This window comes from Chrysemys picta, chromosome 12, assembly GCF_011386835.1.
Source record: "Chrysemys picta bellii isolate R12L10 chromosome 12, ASM1138683v2, whole genome shotgun sequence".
NCBI classification, from domain to species: domain Eukaryota; kingdom Metazoa; phylum Chordata; order Testudines; family Emydidae; genus Chrysemys; species Chrysemys picta.
The window spans coordinates 42,377,578-42,398,852 of record NC_088802.1 but is presented as its reverse complement, the minus strand read 5'-3'; the positions used below and the strand labels follow the sequence as shown (position 1 = coordinate 42,398,852).

Below are 21,275 nucleotides of genomic sequence, written 5' to 3'. Positions count from 1 at the left end.
TTCAGTTTAACTGCCCCAATCACAAGATCTAATGAGCTGCACCCATGTGTGAAGTTAGGTGTTCTGGACACTGTCCCTGCTGAGAACAGGTGGGCTAAAAAAGCATAAGGCATTGGGAAAGATGTAAATCACAAGTAACTTTTTACTTCCACTCTTTTTTGTGATGTCTAATTAGCATAGTAGGTAAATTCCAGTGATTCTTATAATACTGTAGCTAATTTATTTACCACATACCCAAGTTTCAGTATCTCCACTCAGTGAATGGAGTTAGTGTTGTTTTAGGGAGCTAATATTTAAATATACTTTTCCAAGTAGGACTGAATCAAGCTGTGGGAAGTTCCATTGCTTGCAAGACTTGGGTTTTATTTACCCAGGTATCTAAAGGTGGGTCTACACAGCAAAAAACGCAGGAGTCCTCCGAGCCCAGGTCAACTTATTTGGGCTTGCAGCCTGGGGCTAAAAATAGCAGTGTACACTTTTGGGCTAGGGCTGGAACCCTGGGCTCTGACACTCAGCAAGAATCTCAGAGCCTGGGATCCAGCCTGAAGCCGGATGTTGACGCTATTTTTAGCTCTGTGGTGTGAGCCGAAGTCAGTTGACCAGGGCTCTGAGACTCACCGCTGTGGGTCTTTTTTTTTTTTTTTGCTGTGTAAACACCCCCAAAAGGTACTTATTGGGCAACACCCCTGTGTGAGGTAGGGCAATGCATTTATTGCCATTTTACAGCAGGGTAACTGAAGGAGAGGCTAAGCAACTTGCCCCAAAGTCACACAGGAAGTCTGTGCTAGAGCAGGGATTGAACCTGGATCGCCCAAGTCCTAGTGCCCTAACCACCGGACCATCCTTCATAATAAAATGTGTCAAGATAGTGGTATCCTGTTTGCTTAACTTTCTACATTTAAGATGTTTTCAAGTGATTTACATCATAATTCAGTGCTCTTGTTAGTCTTGTATTACCCTGTAGTATTTGGACACTTATCTTGGTGGTGTTGAGAGTATCTAAGATTTGGGGAAAAATAATGTTCTACATAATTATAAAGGTGTTACTGCTATGACATTTTGTCCCAAATTAATCATTCTGTAAAGGGGAAAGAGGGTGCTGGAGCCACCCTTAAAGAATGTGTAGAAGAGTAACTGGTAATAAGTGCTTGTTCCCTCAGCTGCTGGATTTAAACACACTGAATGGTTTGTCTGATGAGAAGGGGGAGTGATGGCTCTAGCTCTGAGCATTCTCCAGGCACTCCAGTGACCCACATGTGGAGCCCTGGTGACAATTCCATCCTATTTTCAAATGCTGACCTTGACAACGGATTAAGAGGCTGTCTTCACTTGTAATATGAACTGAATTTAGGATTTTATTTTTAAAGTGTCAGAATTTTGGAAGGAAGTGTTTCAAATGCAGTCTGTTCTAAGGTATCAGTCTGAAGGCCAAGGCTAACTTACTGCCCAGTCTCAACATCATAAGCTGTTTATTAAAAAAAAAAAAAACAATCCCCCTGGAGTTTCACTAAAAGCTTTTAAATTTCTGTGGAATAAAACATGGGAATAACATAGCTGTTCCCAGTGTCAATTTTTCCATGCTTGACTTTAGTATGGATGCAAGTGCTTGTATAACAGCCAAAGGAAAAAAAAAAAAAGACTGACCTCCTTCCCCACAGCAAGTTGGACAGGACAGCAATTTCAGTGTTAAGAGCAGCACTGTAGCTTGTGATAGGTTAACACCTTTTCTGTATCTTTAAATTAGAAGTGAAATTAAGTTGTGGCTGCTACCAGTAGCAAGTGCTCAAAGATGTATTACAGGTTTTGTTTTTTAAACAGTAAAATGTTTTAGAATTTCAACTAAGTTTGCCCCCCCTCCACCTCTGTTCCAGGAAGGGGGGGGGGGGAAGTAGCTCAACCCTGCACCACTTTTATGAGCAAGGCTTTTCTTTCTTCTGCTTTCTGATGGAAAGTTGAAAGCAGGGAAGTTGTTTAAGAGCAATTGTTCCAGGGAGAGAGAGAGAGAGAGAGAGAGAGGGGGGGGGGGAAGTATTAAAAGTGAAACAAGAAGTTGAGAGGGGGGAATTTTACTCCATCTAGAACTTGCTCACAACCTGTAACTTAAGTTAAATAGTTGGGAGGAAAAGTCAAAATTTTCAAAAGCACCTAAAATTTCATTGACTGTCAAGTCAGGAGGCTCCTCCTAAATTAAACACCTCAGTGTCCGACTGAGATCTCCCCCATGCTTGTTGTGCCTAAACTTAAGAACTCCAAGGAAGATACATAAAGAAAATTGAAGTGACTCCAAAATGAATTAAGTTAAAGACCATTCTCTTCTGAACCACTAATATCAATAGTCTAATGGCCATAACTTAATGAGACTAAATCAACCTATTAAAGCCTTAACCTTTTCTGTAGCTTGTTTGAGGTGCTTTGGTTTTGGGGAAGAGATTAATGTATACCAATGCACCTTGAAGGTACAGGTAGCTTAAGGCCTTCTCCCCCTCAAAGAAAACAAACCACACACACCACATTGTGCCACTGTGATTTAAGGAGTGGGACCAAGCTCTACCTTCCAGCCTAGACAAGACCAATTACTAATTTAAAACATGAGCAGCCAGAGGACAAAAGCTCAAGTCTTCCCTAGTTCAGGTCACTTGTAAAGTAGTTATACAAGAAACACAACCAATTAGGGGAAGAACATTCTCAAGTATTACACTACCTCTCCATTGGGCAAAAGAATATTAACTCTCCCTTCAAAAATTGTACCCAGCTTGCTCTTTAACTCCAGGGACACACCAATGACAGGACACCTCACATGTGAATGTAAAACATTTAATTTAAAAATGTCAACACTACAATATATAAAATAGCTATTATAAATGCACATAGTGTATTCTATAGCTGCCAGGTTTACGTTTTTAGGAAACTGTAAGTTACACTGTGGTTAAGACTTGTAGTTTCACCCTCTGAAAGTCCACGTTCGATCACAGTGATGTATGGTCAGACTTAACAGCCCCAATTGTTAAACACTTGGATCAAGTCATAACCAGTTTTATTGCAAAAGGACCCTGTACACATTTATATCAATTCTAGTACCTTACAATTTTAGCTACCCAACAAGTCATTAACATACAGAAACATGCATGAGAAGCAAGAAAGATCACCCATCCCTTCTGCATATTAGCAACTTGTCACTCTTGAGCAACAAGGCTCACATCACTGAGGTTTATGTGAACAGTCACTTTTAGCATTCATCCTGAGTGAAAGATGGAATGACTTAAGTACAAATGCAACATATTATAAACAATTTCTTACAAAAAAAAGTCACAAATTAAAACCAAAGTATTTTACAGAATTTACTACAAAACACCATAAAAACTGCTTCCACTTAAGCTCTCTCCCCCCGTATCCTGCGAGCCAGCTGGATGTCTTTGGGCATGATAGTGACTCTCTTGGCATGGATGGCACACAGGTTTGTGTCTTCAAACAGACCCACCAGATATGCTTCACTAGCCTCCTGTTTAAAAAAAAAAACAAACCACAAGAGAAGAGTGTTAGAAACCTTCAGAAAACACTTGCTCCCCCCCAGCTTCTTAAGTTATCATAAGAAGCAGCAGTGAGGTCACTAGTAGTACAATACCTGCAGTGCACCAATGGCTGCACTCTGGAACCTCAAGTCTGTTTTGAAGTCTTGGGCAATTTCCCTTACCAACCTCTGGAAGGGAAGCTTACGGATCAACAGCTCTGTCGACTTCTGATAACGACGAATCTCACGAAGGGCTACAGTACCAGGCCTAGAAGGAACAAGAAGAAAAGACTTCAGTCCACGAGGATATCTCAACGCGTTGTTCCAGCTCCAAGTCTAGAGTTGCAGGATATTCTCAGACAGACTTGTCACCGCCTCAGCAAGGTTCCTTGCCTTACCTGTAGCGATGAGGTTTCTTGACTCCACCAGTAGAGGGAGCGCTTTTCCTAGCCGCTTTAGTGGCCAGCTGTTTACGGGGAGCTTTGCCACCAGTGGATTTACGGGCAGTCTGCTTTGTACGGGCCATTTTTCCTCACTTACCTAGAAGAGAAATAGGCAGGTGTGACACAGGAAAGCCCCAGCCCCACGATTAAACCTCCTCCCTTCGTCAATACAACCCACCCCCACACGGTCTGTGCTCCCCAGCATGGAGACAACAGGAAACCATCCCCCTTCTTCCTCCCCACGCAGAGGCGTGGGCAAATCGCTGCCAGCCCCAGGCAGCAGATGTCCGTGGGCTGCCTCCCCTCCCCCGCGCGGCAGGCAGGCAGCCAGCGGCCTCCCCTGGGAGGAGGAGGAGTCACGGCTCCTCCGCCCCGTGGCCTTTCTTCTCGGAGGGAAGAGTTGAGTCACGGCCGCCTCCCTCTGCCTGCGGCCGGCCGGCGAGTCCCAGGCGGCGGGTGCCGCGGAGCAGGGGAAGTCGGGATGGCCACCTCAGGCAGGCCCGCTCTGAGCTGACAAGGGATCGCGCTTCTTCCGGGCCGAAGCCGGTCAGGCACGGTCCCGCGCGGGTCTCGTCCGACGCCACCAGGAGCTGCGCTCAGCGGTGCCGGTCGGCCCATCCTGTTGTCCCCACGGGAGCTGCTCGCTGCCCGGCGCGGAACAGCCACTCACCGCCTGTCCGAGGATCCGCCGGCTGCTGCTGCTGCTGCTATAATCCACTCAACGTACGAGACACAACCCAACCAACAACCCCCCTCACTGTGCCCTCCCGCTCCGAGAACCCGCTTTTTATAGCGGGGGCGGCAGGTTGCGTGATGACCTCATAATACCTGGAAACGGCGCACCTCCCCATTGGCTGGGGCTTCCGCCGGCGCCGTGCCGTCACAGGACACAAAGGCGGTGCACCGTTTACTCAGCGCTGATTGGATGCAAGCCTGGCTGCTGATTGGTTGTTAAAGTAGCACGCCGATTGGCTACTGGGATGCAAGAATGAGCCAATCAGAACTATCTCTGGGTTTGTTGTTCTGATTGGACGAAATGGAACATGCTTTGGATCCTACTCTTTGTTGCAAAGCTCCACAATGGAAAGGCAATAGGAAGGCAGCGTGCATGAATGTCCTAAGCGCAGCTGGGAGGACAGCTGTAGGACAGGGGACTCGATAGAAGCATGCTGGTAGGGGCAGAGAGTAGGTTTTATTAATGTCCCTTATAAAAATGTATGTTAACAAAAATGCAGTTAATCTTACCTTTTAAATAATAACCATTATTAATAGTGAATTAAGTTCATTTTCTAAAGCATTGTTCAGGCACAAAACACTAATTAGTAAACTTTATTTTCTATAATGTCTTTCATACTCTTATGTACCAATATATGCAATCTGTGACAAATTCAGGGATGTTTGTGGATTAAAATATTTTAATTCCACTGAAATACACTGAATTTGTTTTTTAAAGACAAAGCAGGGAATATTATAAATGCTTGGCTAAAAATAAGGATGGTCCTTTCTAAATGGGGACAGTCTGGGTAGGTAAATTCATTAAAAAATAAAGCAAAACAATTAGTAATGTAATAAATTTGATCTTTACAACACATTTCATATACCAAGGCCTGATCTTGCATACTTCATGCGTAAAGTTAAAACATTGGGCTTCATGGAGTTCACTGCAGGATCAGGGCCTTGTGTGCTTGAGATTTTCATACACAACACACTAATTTCATTAAGATTATTTTTGTCTTTCATACACAAATCTATTCATAACGTTTATTTTATACAACAGATACATAGCTATACATACTGAAAAATAAAGTTAAATAAGAAATATATAATATCTGTGTATTTATATATCTCCACAACATGGATGCCCCTCATATCTAAAACCATACAAATAAAACCTGATTTATAGTTATATAATAATAATTCAGCTATATAAAGGAAGAAATTTAGGCCCCAAATCTATAAATACATGTGGACTTAACTTGAAGCACATAAGCAGTGCCACTCAAGTCAATAGGTGCAATCCAGAACCCTGCAGATCCTGCTGGTCCCATAGGACCCGCTAGCATAATAATGGGAATGGGTAAAATGCACTTTATTGAGGGCAGGATTGAGTGGGCAAAAAAACCCAGACTGTGGTAATTTGCAGGAAAATACTTTAAAACTTTTTATACTTAAATTTAAGTGAGGGACAGAGATTTGGTGTCTACTATAACAGAGGTTAAAGTACATTTTACATGGTTTAAGCAAGATTTGTTTTATTCTTTTAGTGGTAAAAATTGTCTGAATTTCATTTATATATAGAATATACTGACTTTTTATTTTATTTTAGTAACTTGCGGGAATCTGTCTTTCTTGCGGGATTTGCAGGATCTAAGGTTTTCGTTGGTGGGAGCGAGATAAAAACACAAGAAAAAATGTGGGAGCGGGTAGAAGTGGGTATTGCGGGGCGGGGTGGGAGCAGAATTTAAAAAATAGTCCCACGCAGGATTCTAGTGCAATCTTGACTCTACTGGAGTCAATAGGAGTTTGATCATTGACTTCAGTTGGACCAGGAGTTTACTAGTGAAACTGTTCATATGCTTAAAATTAAGCTTATTTATAAGTATTTGCAAGATTGAGGCCCTAGCACTTACAACTCACTCATCCTCCACTTCTTACTGATGCAAAACTCCTATCTTCAACTTCAGCATGTATACAAACATTAACAAAGATATCAATATAACATTTGTACAAAATTGGAGAGGAAGAAAAAGACCAAAATATTAATATATCATAACTGGGAAAACTTCTGAAAAATTCATAGAAAATAAATCAGTAATATGTAAGTCTTCATCAGCACCACATTTCAAAAATTTCAATGTTCCTCTTGTGAGCAGCATTAGCATCCCACGATCCACATCCATATAGCCTATGAAAAAAGTTATGCTTTTCACCAGTTGCACCTTTGTATATTTCAAGATGCCATGTATTTTCCACACTCTCTTAAGGGAAGCCATAGCTGAGTGAGCCATCTTTAGTCTTCTTCAGATTTCTTTGGAACAGTCTCCTTGGTTGGATATATATGATACCAAATAATTCAATAATCTACTGCTTCTACAGCTGGTCTGTTAATTGTGATGTCTGCTTACATCCTGTTGTTGTTTGTTGTGTCAAAGTATGTGCAATTTGTTTTTGTTACATTCATGAATAGTCCATATTTCTCACAAAACTTTTTTTGTGAGAAATATGGACTATTTCTCACAAAACTCCAGCATTTGTTGCATTGCGTTGATGGTTGTAGCAAAGAGAGTTGTGTCATCAGCATATGTGAGTTTGGTTAAGAGGTGACCTCCAATGGAAATCCCAGCTCCTTCCACTTTGTAAAAATCTTCAAGACTTGTTTCATAATAAATTCTGCATATATGTTAAAGAGGGTTGGGGACAAAATACAGCCTTGTCTCTCACCCTACTCAGGGGAAAATGGCTTACTGCTGTTCACACCTGTTGTTGGTGGTAGAGACTTGCACTGAGTTTAGTCAGATTGGATCTGCAGGCTTGCTAATATCCTCCAAAGGTGGTCATGTCAGATAGTATCAAACACTTGGGATGGTCAGTGAATCATATGATCAGTGGGTGACTGTACTCTCTGCATTTTTCAGTGATTTGATGGATATTTGCAATTTGGTCAGGTGTGTCTCAGCACTTTCTGAAACCAGCTTGTGGTGGTAGTTCTGCGGCTATACTTCTTTTCATGCAATCCTGGATTATGTAGAACAAAACTTTGCTTGTGTGCACTATCAGGGAGATGAGATGATAGTTACTACCCTCTGTTATTTTTCCCTTCTCTGGCAAGGTCAGAAAAATTCTCTTCATCCAGTTGTCCAGCCAATTTCTAGTCATCCATACATCATCACAAATTTACCACATAAAATCAGTATTGCTTTCGCCAATTGCTTTTAACAGTTCTTTGGGCACGTTATCTACAACTCCCCTGGTCCTTTCCCAGGCTTTAATTTCATAATGGCACGCACCATGTCCTCTCACAGGATTAGTGGCTCAACAGACACCAGCATGACACAAACTTATATACTTTGGTCACGTTAGGCATAGAGATGGAAATAAACTTGAGAAAGTTATTATGGAAGGGATAGGGGAGGGTCATCGTAGTCAGGGACAACCAGTGAGGGGATGGATGGATGATTTGTGGCAGATCACTAGTGGTTGAGTACTCAAAGTTAACAATGGATCATGAAGGCTTCTGAAAATTCTGCTATGATGTCACCGATATTCAGACATGAATAAATGTATTTATGTACTTACTTTGTATGTAAGTAAGATTGTGTCTGTTTTGAAATGTAACCATCTCAAGGATTATGGAACCATTTCATTACATTTTTAACAGCTGATAGGCTAAATCGTGCAATCCTTACTTCAATGGGAATTTGAATAGGATAAACAGGATCAGGCCCAAAATGCCTCACATGGACTATGGCATTGTTTTCAAATGTACTGTACATAGGGCATAAACTGAACACCTAAAACTGCCTGCTCTATATTGATTCTTGATCACATCTGTATGTCCTGCAAACTGAAATAAAGAATTATATATTAAAATAGATATTACACAAGGTTTAGCACCCTCCCAAAAGCACATCTTGGGATTCACAGATTAAAAACATGAAAGGCAGAACCAGTACTGCACAGAACGTTCAGAAAGAGCTCTTTCTAAACATCTAACATAGCCCCACCACTTCATTACCGTCATCCCCATACACTACAGAAGAAATAAATAAGCCCCTTATGGTCACACAAAGTGGAAAAGCTGCTGGCAAGGATGGCATTTATCCCAAATTCCTCAAGGGACGAGCATGGTTGGCAGACCAATTCAAACTCATAAATTAATGGAGAGGTGTGACAGAGTGCTGAGGCCTGACAGATGAGTCAGTACTCTGATCACTGTAGCCTCAATTAATTTCCCCAGTGACAGCTGATTGAGGAAATAGGAATGAGCTAATCAGTTGGGGAGGAACGGTGAGTTAAAGAATTAATTGGTCCGTCAGCTGACAATATTGATAAAAGGCAGGAAAGACTTGTAAGTGGGGAGGACAGGCCTAGCTGTGCCCAGATTGAAGGTGATCCAAAGGAAAAGAGATCTCTTGTCTTTCCAGGGCCCTTATGAAGGTCCCATAGGGATTAGGACTGTCGTGTTGCACTATACAGGTGTTGGTGGAGGGACTTGAATAAATTATACAGAGTGGGAACTAAAAGATGAGTCTCTGAGCAGTTCTTAGGTCAGCCAAGGATGGGAAGAGGGCAGACAGGCACCCCATTACAAGAGGGTATTACGGGCCCATCTCACCCCTATCTTTGAAGCCATCCTGCAAAAGGAACAGGCCAGCTTCAGACTGGGACAAAGTTGCTGCGACCAGGTTCTCATCATTACTAGTTACATTGAGGCTGGTTTTCAGTGGAATCTAAAAAATGGAACTGCATTGACAGGTTTATCTGCTGCATACAACGCAATATGGAGATATGGGCTGTTGCTCAAGGCATGAAGGGTCATCAAATGCTGTAGCATTATGTGACTCCTGGCCACAATGTTGAGCAACTGTACTATGTTCTCTTGAATGGGCAGATCAGCAAAGCACACACCCTTAATTATGGTCTGTCTCAATGATCCATGTTGACTCCTTCACTATTCAACATCTACATTAGTGACTTATGCTGAGAACAACGCTCTTGCGGTACAATACAAAGACCTCATCACCATCGGTGACATCCTCAATGTCAACCTCAGGATAATGAAGGAATACTTTCAATACTGAAAGCTCTGTCCTGATTCCTCCAAAACCTTGGTAATAGTCTTTCACCTAAACAATAAAGCTGCCAGGGAAAGCCTTAATGTCACCTTTCACAGTGAATGAGTCCCAAACTAGCCCTATCCAATGTACTTGGGTGTAAATTTGGACAGAAGCCTGATTTTTAAATTTCATCTGGTAAAGGCATGCAAAAAGGTAAAGGAAAAACTAGCCATGTCCAAAAACCAACATGGGACACTGATGCACACACCTTTCAAACAGCAATGGTAGCACTGGTGTACTTGAATGCTGAATATTGTGCACCAGGCAGGGTGGGCAGCTTACGTACCAAATCTCTGGATGTGCAAGCTTAATATCACAATAAGAATTATAACTGGAACATTAAAGTCAACACCCATTCAATGGTTGTCTACTCTGGCACATGTACCCCCACTCAAGATCCTGGAGAGAGACACATACAGCTTGTGAGTACAATTGAAATGTGGCCATCCTGAATTTACCAATTCATAAAGACCTCCAGAACCTCTTATAGAAGTGCCTGAAATCTCACAAGCCTTTTTATAATTTGCCTAAAGCTCTTAAAGCATCCTCATTCAATCCAGTGGCACACTGGAAAGAATTCTGGGATAATGGTAATGTCACAAACCCGATTGACAACCAGACAAATGAACTTCCAGGCTTCAACCTACCTCAGAAACAATGGTCCACATTGCATCATTTCAGAACATCACATGGCAGATGCTATCATCTCTTACACCTCCGGAAGATGAGAGACAACACAGTGTGACTGTGGACATCAGTTGCAAGCTATTGATCACATTGTAAATCAATATCTGCTTCAATCATTTGTTGGTGGCAACTCATAATTACAGCAAGCCACTTCCAAAGCTACCCCACCAGCCCACTAATCTAGATTTGGTTTAGCTGAACATTGCTAATCATCTCTCTTGCCATATGCAATAAGAAGTTCTGCATAGATGTGGGTTATACACTAAATCAGACTTGTACTAATATGATGTGACAAGATCCATCACATGATTCAGGATAGGGACTGCTGTGGTTTACATATATGTATCCTCTCCACCTAATGTCTTCATTCTCTGTTTAATTTTCCTGTTCTTTGGGGTTTGCACATAAAAAAGTTACTTTTTATGAAAGCAAAATAATTAGATATAAATAAAACTATTTTGCATTCATTTATATAATGGTGGTCTGTTTGTGCTTTCCACAAAGAAGGGAGCTTAGTATAGGGCTGCCCAGGGGATTCAGGGGGCCTGGGGCAAGGCAATTTTGGGGGCCCATTCCATATAAAAAAGTTGCAATACTATAGAATAGTATATTCTCGTGGGGGCCCGGGGCCTGAGGCAAATTGCCCCACTTGCTCCCGGGCAGCCCTGGCTTAGTAGCTGAAACTTTGGAACAGGGACCTACTTACACTCCATTCCATCCAAAGCCAAGACTCATGGGCTGCAAGGAAGAGCCCATTTTAATTTGACTCATTGGGTGCTTAGAGAGAATGAAGACACTAGCCTTCCAGAAACTCTACAAGTTCAAACACTCTGTGATGACAACTGCATGTTTTTTTACTGGATGGTACACTATTAACACTGCAGAGAAATCTGTGGTTAGTGTTTATTAACAAGAGTTACGTACTGATTGTAGACTTCTTTTCTGTAATTCTATAATGATTGCCCAAGCCTCTAATTATAGAAATACTTTTATAGCTTTTTGTTCTGGTTTAGGACTGAAGAGGAGCTATCCAGCGGTTACAGAAAATGAAATTAAAACTAAAACAAGCTATGATGGGAAGGCGCATATGCAAAATTCCAAAGATACACGTATCTACTCAGACACATACAGATAATAAAATACAAAGTGCAGACAAAACAAACTTACCAGGTAAAACTTAACTTTTCTGTGTTGCCTTTCATTCAGAGTGTATATTGGGTTTTCCTAACTGGAGCATGGAAGAGAACAAGCAGCGGAAACCAGGATTCAGGACTAATTGATCTAGAAAGTCTGTTTGGCTTAAACCAGTGATTTTCAAATGAGGGTGTGTGGAACCACTCCTTGTGGTCCACAGAGCTGACTGTTCACATGGTGCTAATAATACCTTGTATGCAGCTGCTAAATTCATTTAAAAGACAGGTACAAACAGATTAAATGTTGACATAACATTACTTTATAAACAAATGTTGTAACTACTACAGGGATTCTGTGCAATCACAAATGGGAGGGTAGGTCAGCTATCCAATAGCACTATGAAAAGTTTGAGCTCCCCTAGGTTAAACAGTGTCACAACATGTTAGTCTTAAGTGGAGGTGAGTGTGTGTGTGTATATCTATATAAATAAAACTTGATGATGATTTGAGTATTATTTGATAATCCAACATTTCTCCTTCTACAGGCTCATCACTTACTGTGATTTATTTGTTTATATATTTGGCCTTGTCTATGTACAAAATTTGTAACTTTACTGATATAGTTAAAGTAGTACAACTCCTACAAGTGTGGATACAGTTATACTGTATAAGATACTTATAAATTTTATCTTATTTCTGTAAATGTAGGATAATGAGCTCTTAAACTCTATCAGCATAACTGTGCTAGATGTTGTAGCAGTGTAACTATTCAGGTAAAAAAAATCACACCCCTAAGGCCAAGTTTACATTCAAAAGTTAAGTCGACCCAACTGCATCACTCAGGGGTGTGAAAAATCTGCACCCCAGTGACCTAGTTAAACCAAGCTAACCACCGGTGTAAACAGTGCTAGGTGTAGACAGTGCTAGGTCGACAGGAGAATTATTGACTGTTGGGGAGGTGGATTAACTACTGCAAGGGGAATACCCCTCTCCCCTCTCTGTAGTGACTACGCTGAAGTGCAGCTGTGTTTCTATAGCATTTTAAGTGTAGACAAAATAGTTATACTGATACAAAAACTGTGAAGACCATACCTAAGAGTTTAATATTAACATTGTTCAATCTGTGCCTAGTGGCCAAGTTAAAATGAAAGGTGTTCCTCTCATAAATCCTTGTGCTCTTTCTCTCCCTTCCCCAACTCTAAAATAGCCCAGTGGGTTTAATAATTATGTGTTGAGCCTGAGATATCAAAATTATGTGTACAAAGGCTTACATTATCTCCCGTGGAAGAAGATAATTTACACACAAAACTAAAAACTAAAAAGAAGAACAGGAGTACTTGTGGCACCTAAATTTGTTAGTCTCTAAGGTGCCACAAGTACTCCTGTTCTTCTTTTTGCGGATACAGACTAACACGGCTGCTACTCTGAAACCTGACACAAAACTAAAGTTCCTGAGGTAGTGTTCCTTTCAGGAGAGGTTTTTCCTCCTTTGGAAGGCATGAAAGGTGTGCACAATCGTGATAACCCAACATTGATACAGAATCTGTGGTTAGCTATAAAGAGTCAGCTTCTCCATACAACTCTCTCCATCCCTCTCAAATCTAGTGTGCTGTTATTTATTCATTGACTATTTTTGGACCTTTTCTGCCCTCTGGGGTAAGGTAAGCAGTAAAAAGAAGGGAAATGTGGAAATTAATACTACAGGATCAGCTTTCTGCATGACATTCTGCTGGAATGTCTGCCTTTTGTTTTTAAGTAGGGGAGGGAGAGAAAATGAAGTTATATACAGAAAATACCTCTCTAATCCTCTGCAAACCAACTCATCCATTACCTTCACAAAAGCCACATGTCCCAAAACATACACTATTCACAAAGGTCTTTCTTTCAATTTACTGTACGGAAAAAAAGTCAACTGTTGTCAGGAGGCTACTTAAGGACCATGTTTGTTACAAAGTCTACTGTTTAAAAAAATCAGTAGATTAGAATGTATTACAGCAATGGCATGTCTCCCCACATCTTATTTAACCATAACTTGGTATAATTCTATTTTTTTTATAATGTAGATGGATGTCTATTTTTAAGCTTTTTTTTTTTTTTTCAATTTTTAGCTATTTAAATTTTCACAGCTGTGAGAAATCATGGGATAAATTAAAACAAGTTGTTAACATCACATGTGAAAATATACACTGTAAATAGCCTTGAATCAAACCCTCGAGCAGCATTTTCTTACTTTGCCTATCTATAAATTTTTATTATTGATGAACATATTTTTCCCTAGTTTGTGTGGGTGGGTGTGCACAGTGAAGTCAACATTTAACAATGAGCTTTCCAAGTCTAACCATAACCCTCTCTTATCTGAGCTGTGGTTACAGGTCTGAATCGCTGGTGTATGCACTCTACTTAAGCCGCAGTACTTCCATGTCCTCAATGAACTACCAGCTCTTTCCCCTGCCTCCAGGAGGTGCATAGCTAGGCTTCCGAGGGGCAGCTGAACTACAACTTCCATCAGGCCCTGCGCTGAAGTAAGTCCGGGGCAATGTCCACACAGTGTCCCTGGGAGTTGTAGTTCTACAGGCCGGAAGCCCCGCCAAGCGGTGTCCCGGGTTGGTGGAGTTTGCGCGAGCGCCCGGACTACAAATCCCATCATGCTTTGCGAACCGGGGCGGTAATGGCGGCGGCGGCGCCTGCGCATTGCGGTCTCCGTGCGGACCGCGCAGAGTGAATAATAAAGTCTCCTCGGCGGTAGCGGCGGCGGAGGGAGCGGAAGGCAGGAACATGTCGAAGGGCCCAGTGGCGAGCGGTCCCCCTGCGGCCGGGCCGGCGGCCCCCGCCAGCGCGCTGCAGGCGCAGCCCGAGAAACCGCAGCACTACACGTACGTAGCGAGAACACCCGCCGCCGCCGCCCTCCGCCCGGCGCCCGCCCGCGCGCCACACACGCCTGACGTCAGCGGGCAGCGTGCGGCACGCGCGCACGGAGACCAACCGCCCGCCCGGCACCGGCTGGAACCGGCCGTGGCCGGCGCGGGCCGGTGGGATCCCGCCTTAGGGGAGGGGGCGGGGCAGGTACTGAAGTGACTCACCTTACCCCCACGCGCACACACCCACACGCACTGACCATGATGCACTGGGGCCTCAGCTCTCTCACCCCCCCCACTAGCTTTGCCCCCGGGGTGCCTTTGGGGTGTCTCCTTTGTACCCCCTTTATCTGGGTGTTCCCCCCAGTGAGGCTGCCTGGCTCCTTTCCATATGGTGGGGATGTTGTTGCAGAGTGTGTCACCCTTAGCAGAAGGGTGGGTCACCCCCATTTTGAATCTGCTTCCGTCCCCCACCCCCTAGCATCTCTTGGCTGGGTGCATCTGCCCTAACTGGAATACATTGCCCTTCCCCCCCCATCTCAGGAGGGTGTGTTGGTCCTAGGGCCACAGCACATCAGCCTTTCACCCCCATCCTTGGTGTGGGTGGCTGCTATGTTGAGCATGTTCATCCATGTGTTGTGCCTCCCCTGCCTCACAAACACATTCATGACAAATAATGCTTGGACAGGTCACATGCTCACCAACTAGGGACATGCCCCCAGGCAGGTCATACATTCACATATGGACCCATGAAGGAGACATCATCACTAGGGGTTTTCTCACACACCCATGAGGAAAACATTAGGAGGGTCTAGGCTCCCACCCCCGTCAGAGAACTGTCACCTCTCTATGGAAATACCAGAAGGCCATGTTGCACGCACATACCCCTGAGGGAAATCTTACTAGAATGCGTCACGTGGGGAATTCCTCACTAGAACATATCTCACTGGCATGCCCCGAAGGAACTATTACTTGAATATTTTGCACGTGCACATATGGGAAATATCACTAGTGTGTCACAGCCCCAACCATATGTGGCAAATGTTACACAAGTGTCTCCTTCTCAAGGAGCTATTGCAGAGCATGTTACTCTTCTGTGCCCTCCCCCCCCCCCCCATTACACTGAAGGATGACTCCTCCATAAAAGAAATATTGCTAGTGTGTGTAGCATCCCTCACTAGAGCTTGTTTCTCCATGAGGGAATTATTGCTGGAGCATGTCTTCCCCAAGAATATAAAAATATCATTAGAGTGTGTTGTTCAGTGCTCCATGCCAGTGGTGTCCCCTTGGCGGTTGAAGTATTCAGGTTGGAAGCAGTGGCAATAAAGTTCATTTTTCTTTTTTATATAGGAAGAAGATGGAAGGGTTGAGTGGTGGGAGCATCAGGGTGAGGGGAGGGTGGTGATGGGGGCCATGGGGGTAGAAATAACTGTCAGTTCTTGGACCTCCTATAAAAATATTAGACTGGAACTGTGCCCTGTGAAGAAAATATCCCTGAATTGTGTCACCCTTCTCTTTAGGGTGTGTCGGAAAAGGAAAAATCAGAACAAATTACCCATATCACTAGTGTGTGTATTGGTGGACTTTTTCTTGCTAGAAAATAATAGTTTGCATTTCCATAGAACCTTTCATCCAGTGAACCTAATGTGTTTTACAAGCACTGAATCACACAACACCATGCCTGTTACAGGGGAGTAAATTTAGGCATACCCGGGTTAAGTAATCTGCCTGCAAGAAATCACAAAGTCAATCTGTAGCAGATCTGGGAATAGAATTTAGGAGTCCTAACTCACAGTCACCTCCAGTAACCACTAATCTCAATTTCCCAACTGTAGTCTGAAGGGCACTTGCTGGTGTTTTGCAGAGAGCTGCTTGGCCATATTGTTCTGGCTCTCCATATTACCAGCCACTTCAACAGATGTAGATTTTAGAATCCTTTGACTCTACTGCAAATGAGGAGACTCTAGTTTAGCTCTCTCTATTAGGACCACTGCTACAAAGGTGGAGGAGAGGAAACAGGGGCTGTCCTTGGGGACTGGAGGTCACCAGTGGGAGTGAAGCTATCAGTCATGAGTGGGAGGGGAATGTTCACATGAAAAAGAAATTAGGTAGATAGATGGTTATGTCTAATATCGCATGGGGGGAGGCAGACCACATGGTTCTTAAGCATACCCACAAAAGTAGGGGAAAAGGGAACCAAGCAGCAAGAAATCAAGTGCAGTGGAAGAGAAACCAGGCAACAGGAAAATTGGAGGGGAGAGGAGAAGGGGACCAAGAAAAATGGGGAAGGGGAATGGAAACAACAAAATAGAGCAAAATTTGTGTGATTTACTTTTTTCAGAGAGGACAAAAACAGTTGCATAAAAGGCAGCTAAAAATACTTCTATCTATCCATGAAAGCAATTGCTGTAGTTGCCACAGGAATGTTGCGGTGACCTGCAGGATGAGAATGGAAGTGTGTGTGAAACTACCTCTTAAGATGTGATTCTTACTATAAGACATTTGAAAATTTATGAACTAGAGCACATCACGTCATAAACTCTTTTTATAATATATGGGAACCTATTTTGGTTGCTCTTATGTGACCATGCTATAAAATTTAAATATCTCATTTTACTTTTTTTGTTCTTTTTGGTTTTGTTTCAGTAAAAGGATGTTATGATCACAAATTGTAAATTAAAATAGAATTAATTATCCACATCCTGTGCTGTCCTCTGGGAACAGGGGCGATACAGGAAATCTCTGTCTTAAAGAATTTTGGTTGCGTTTATTAGGAAATGTTCTGATTTCCTTATTGGTATTTTCTCAATTGTTGGCAATATTGATATGTAATCTAATTTACTTTGGACTGTGGTTTTATATCTGGACTGAAGGTCCTTTTTATTTGCTCTAGAACAACAGCAAAAGGAAACATGAAACAACAATTGTTGTTAATACGCACCTTTTGTTCTGCTCCTTTTGTTAGTTGACCAAGAGCCTTATAGAATCTTAGCTTTGACATTAGTGGCAATTGTAACACATAGCTGGAAATGAAGTACATTGTTATGTGTGCCAACATTCTTTATTTGAGTGAGAGATCTCGTGTTTTTCCCCAGGGGCTTTATTTTTTTATTCAAATCTCTGAATTTTGAAAATTGCAGAATTCAGATGAATAGCAATTTTATAAGTACCCCCACTGTTTTTAAGTTCTTTCTGGATTTATTGCATTAGCTGTCACCATGCATGATGGTTCCTTGTGATACTGCTTTAATTGCAAGAGTACGGTGATGTCATTAAGATACCCAAACCAGGCTTCAGGTTTCTGCTGGCTGGCTGGCTGTGTTGTTTCAATGAAGTGTTTCATGTAACATCTTTGTTGGTCTGGCTTTAGATTCCCATTAGCAGAAGGGAAAAATACTTTTCATGTGTTCTGCCAAACCTCCTGTTTGTTTTGCATTATTTCACATTGTTTCTTATGTTTAACTGGTATAGTTATCATCTTAGGTACCCACAATCTGCAAATCAGAATAGAGGTTGGGTTTGAACAAACTAAAGCAAGTGATCAATTGCCTTAGAAAACCAATTGTCATGTAGTGAAGATTTTGTTTTGACTTAGTCAGCCTAGTCCATTTGGATGTTATTGAGCTCTTTTTAACTGTGTGATAAGGGTTGTGGACTTGTTTATCCTTCTTGTGAAGTCCAGAAAAGTGAAACTGGAGTGATACTTTCTTTGGCTCATGTTCTCACCTGAGTGTTAGATCTTTTGAGAACTTTGCAGAAAGCCAAACATTCAGATGTGGGTGAGATTTGATGAGACTCATGAATGTATCCATTCTAGTGTGCTCACATTTATTTTGAACAGTAACCCCTTTTCCAATCCTACTCCCCCAAGAGAACACCTTGGTTCAGGTGCAGATGATCTGAATATTTTCTACCTGAGTTATAAACCCTTTGGGGCATAGATTGTGGGTATATTTTCACTGCAGAGTTAGCGCACATTATCTACACTTGAGTTACTCCTTTCAAGTTAGCCTTAGGAATCATTAAAAAGGGGATGGAAAATAAGACGGAGAGTATCTTATTGCTCTTATATAAATCCATGGTACGCCCACATCTTGAATACTGCATAAGATGTGGTCTCCTCATCTCAAAAAAGATATACAGTAACTCCTCACTTTAAGTTGTCCCGCTTAATGTTGTTTCGTTGCTGATCAATTAGGGAACATACTCATTTAAAGTTGTGCAATGCTCTACTCTTACGTTGTTTGGCCGCCTGCTTTCTCCACAGCTGGTAGCCTCCCTACGCCTCCCCCCCCCCCCCGCCAGCGCCTCCTGCCCGTCGGCAGACCCCACGGATCAGCATCTTCCCCCTTCTCCCCCCTCCTCCTGCCCGTGGCAATCAGCTGGCTTGCAACGTTTTGGAGGGAGGGGGGAGAAGCGAGGACTCAGCGCGCAGGCTCCCCCTCCCTCCCCTGCCTCCCAAACGCCGCAAGCCAGCTGATTGCCCTGGGCAGGAGGGAGGGGGAGCCTGCGTGCCGAGTCCTCGCTCCTCCCCCTCCCTCCTAAACACCGCAAGCCAGCTGATTGCTCCAGCAGGAGGAGTGAGGACGCGGAGCGCCTCCCCCCTCCCTCCCCTGCCTCCTGCCATCGGCAATCAGCTGGCTTGCGGCGTTTTGGAGCCAGGAGGGAGGAGCGAGGACTCAGCACGCAGGCACCCCCTCCCTCCCCTGCCTCCTGAACGCGGCTTGCAGCATTTAGAGAGGAGAGGAGCCAGGACGCAGCCTGTGAAGTAAAGGGGGAGGAGGTGGGGGGGGGGAGAAGAGGCGGGTCAAGGGTGGGAGCTTGGGGGAAGGGGGTGGAGTGAGCGGGCTGAGGGTTGAACCCCTGCCCCTGGTGCTTGCAGAGTAGGGAACGCTGCCCTGGAACCTAACCCCTCCTATTTACATTAATTATTATGGGGAAATTGGATTCACTTAACATCGTTTCACTTAAAGTTGCATTTTTCAGGAACATAACTACAATGTTAAGTGAGGCGTTACTGTACTGGCATTAGAAAAGGTTCAGAGGAGGGCAACTAAAATGATTAGGGGTTTGGAATGGGTCCCGTACTAGGAGAGATTAAAGAGGCTAGGACTTTTCAGCTTGGAAAAGAGGAGACTAAGGGGGGATATGATAGAAGTATATAAAATCATGAGTGATGTAGAGAAAGTAAATAAGGAAAAGTTATTTACTTGTTCCCATAATACAAGAACTAGGAGCCACCAAATGAAATTAATGGGCAGCAGGTTTAAAACAAATAAAAGGAAGTTCTTCTTCACAGAGCACACAGTCAACTTGTGGAACTCCTTGCCTGAGGAGGTTATGAAGGCTAGGACTATAACAGCGTTTAAAAGAGAACCTCCATGAATTTATCCAGTTAAGTCCATTAATGGCTATTAGCCAGCATAGGTAAGGAAGGGTGTCCCTAGCCTCTGTTTGTCAGAGGGTGGTGATGGATGGCAGGAGAGAGATCACTTGATCATTGCTTGTTGGGTTCACTCCCTCTGGGGCACCTGGCATTGGCCACTGTTGGTAGACAGGATACTGGGCTAGATGGACCTTTGGTCTGACCCTGTATGGCCATTCTTATGTTCTTGATCAAGTGCAACATTGTAAAATAACACCGCTGTGTTATTTTGTGCCATGGACAAGCTGCTCTGTCTATACTGGGTCGGCACTCACTTGTGAGTGACACTAAGATTTCTGGGAGCATATCCCATGTTTCTTAGCACTAAGTAAGCAGACTGCACTGTGAATTGTTTTGCAGTGTATATTGTGGGAGAACTAGTCTGCCCTTCTTGGGCTCACAAGAGAATTGGGGGAAGGCACTGGATAACTAGCACCACTCAAGTAGTGCTAGCCTGCATCCACTGTGCATAGTGGTTGTGTGAGAAGTTGATGCCTTGTACACACACAAGCTTTATCTTATACCCGCCTCCTGGCCCAGTTCCTAGTAAACTTACGTTAAAAGCATCACTGCACTTGAGTTAAGGAGTTTTGTATGTGGATGGGAGTTGAGTTAGGTGCAACATTGAGTTATAACTCTAGTTAACTTTGGAGTCAAGACAAGCTACGTGCTTTTCCATGTATTTGCACAGTGCCTAGCACAATGGGTTCCCAATGGGTGCTACTGCTATATAAATATTATATCATAATAAGAAATCGGATCCCACTATTTTTATGTGGGTTTGGAATTCCTTTGAACAGTTTGGCAAACAATCTTATGTTTAAATTCTTACTCATAAATAATCACATTTTCATTTTTTTACAAGCATACCATTGAAATAAGTTTTTGAAAAAAAGTCTGAAGTGTTTGCGGTGCCTGAGCCCTTAAGATTTAAGACCACGACTCTTATCACTGGGCAGAGATGACAAGGTGAACATGCTGTATAAATAGTTCAGACTTTATATGCATAAACTGTCTGTTTCTGGAAATATGATTAAAAATCAGCAGTGCGTTAGATTTATACTTTCAGTGAAGTTATTACCTACAGTAGACTTCACACCCTTTATTGTTATCCTATAAGTGGGTCTAGATTTTTTAAGTCATCCTTTCAGTATGACCAGAAATGTTTTTTACTTACAAGCAGTTTGTTTAAAATTGTTTAATTTTATTTTTTTCAAAAGTTACCTTTTATACTCTTAAAACAAACAGATCTCTAAAAATAATAAATGATTTGCCTAATTCAGCTCTGTTACACTGGTTACTCCCTTTAAATCAATACATTTACCCTGGATTTACACTTGTGTCACAGCAGAATTAGGCCATATTTAAAAAGAGACAGGTACATTTT

The 21,275-nt window shown here is 42.7% G+C and overlaps 3 protein-coding genes across 10 annotated transcripts in view; 2 read left to right on the top strand and 1 right to left on the bottom strand.

Moving 5' to 3' along the window:
• Positions 1-11,654, top strand: part of LOC101942284 (uncharacterized) — a 34,799-nt gene extending 23,145 nt beyond the window's left edge. For 2 of the 5 annotated variants that reach the window (XM_024101754.3, XM_042841129.2), the window contains one exon: positions 11,471-11,654. In XM_024101754.3, coding sequence (XP_023957522.2) covers positions 11,471-11,610 — 140 coding nt within the window. In that variant the 3' untranslated portion in view covers positions 11,611-11,654. Of the gene's footprint in view, positions 1-1,160; positions 3,290-11,470 lie in introns of those variants that run through there. The other 3 variants (XM_008163891.4, XM_065563435.1, XM_024101755.3) reach the window with 2 other exon arrangements.
• Positions 2,799-4,764, bottom strand: LOC101942027 (histone H3.3A). The gene is made up of 4 exons (XM_005297499.5): positions 4,622-4,764; positions 3,907-4,048; positions 3,623-3,776; positions 2,799-3,499 (listed from the first exon to the last, which is right to left on the bottom strand). The coding sequence occupies exons 2-4, from the start codon at positions 4,032-4,034 to the stop codon at positions 3,371-3,373; spliced, it is 411 nt and encodes a 136-aa protein (XP_005297556.1). The 5' UTR covers positions 4,035-4,048; positions 4,622-4,764; the 3' UTR covers positions 2,799-3,370.
• A 2,358-nt stretch (positions 11,655-14,012) lies between the features above and the next one.
• UNK (unk zinc finger) overlaps positions 14,013-21,275 on the top strand; it is a 61,486-nt gene continuing 54,223 nt past the window's right edge. The window contains exon 1 of one of the 4 annotated variants that reach the window (XM_008163894.4): positions 14,013-14,481. In XM_008163894.4, coding sequence (XP_008162116.1) covers positions 14,384-14,481 — 98 coding nt within the window. In that variant the 5' untranslated portion in view covers positions 14,013-14,383. Of the gene's footprint in view, positions 14,482-20,753; positions 20,858-21,275 lie in introns of those variants that run through there. The other 3 variants (XM_008163896.4, XM_008163892.4, XM_024101753.3) reach the window with 3 other exon arrangements.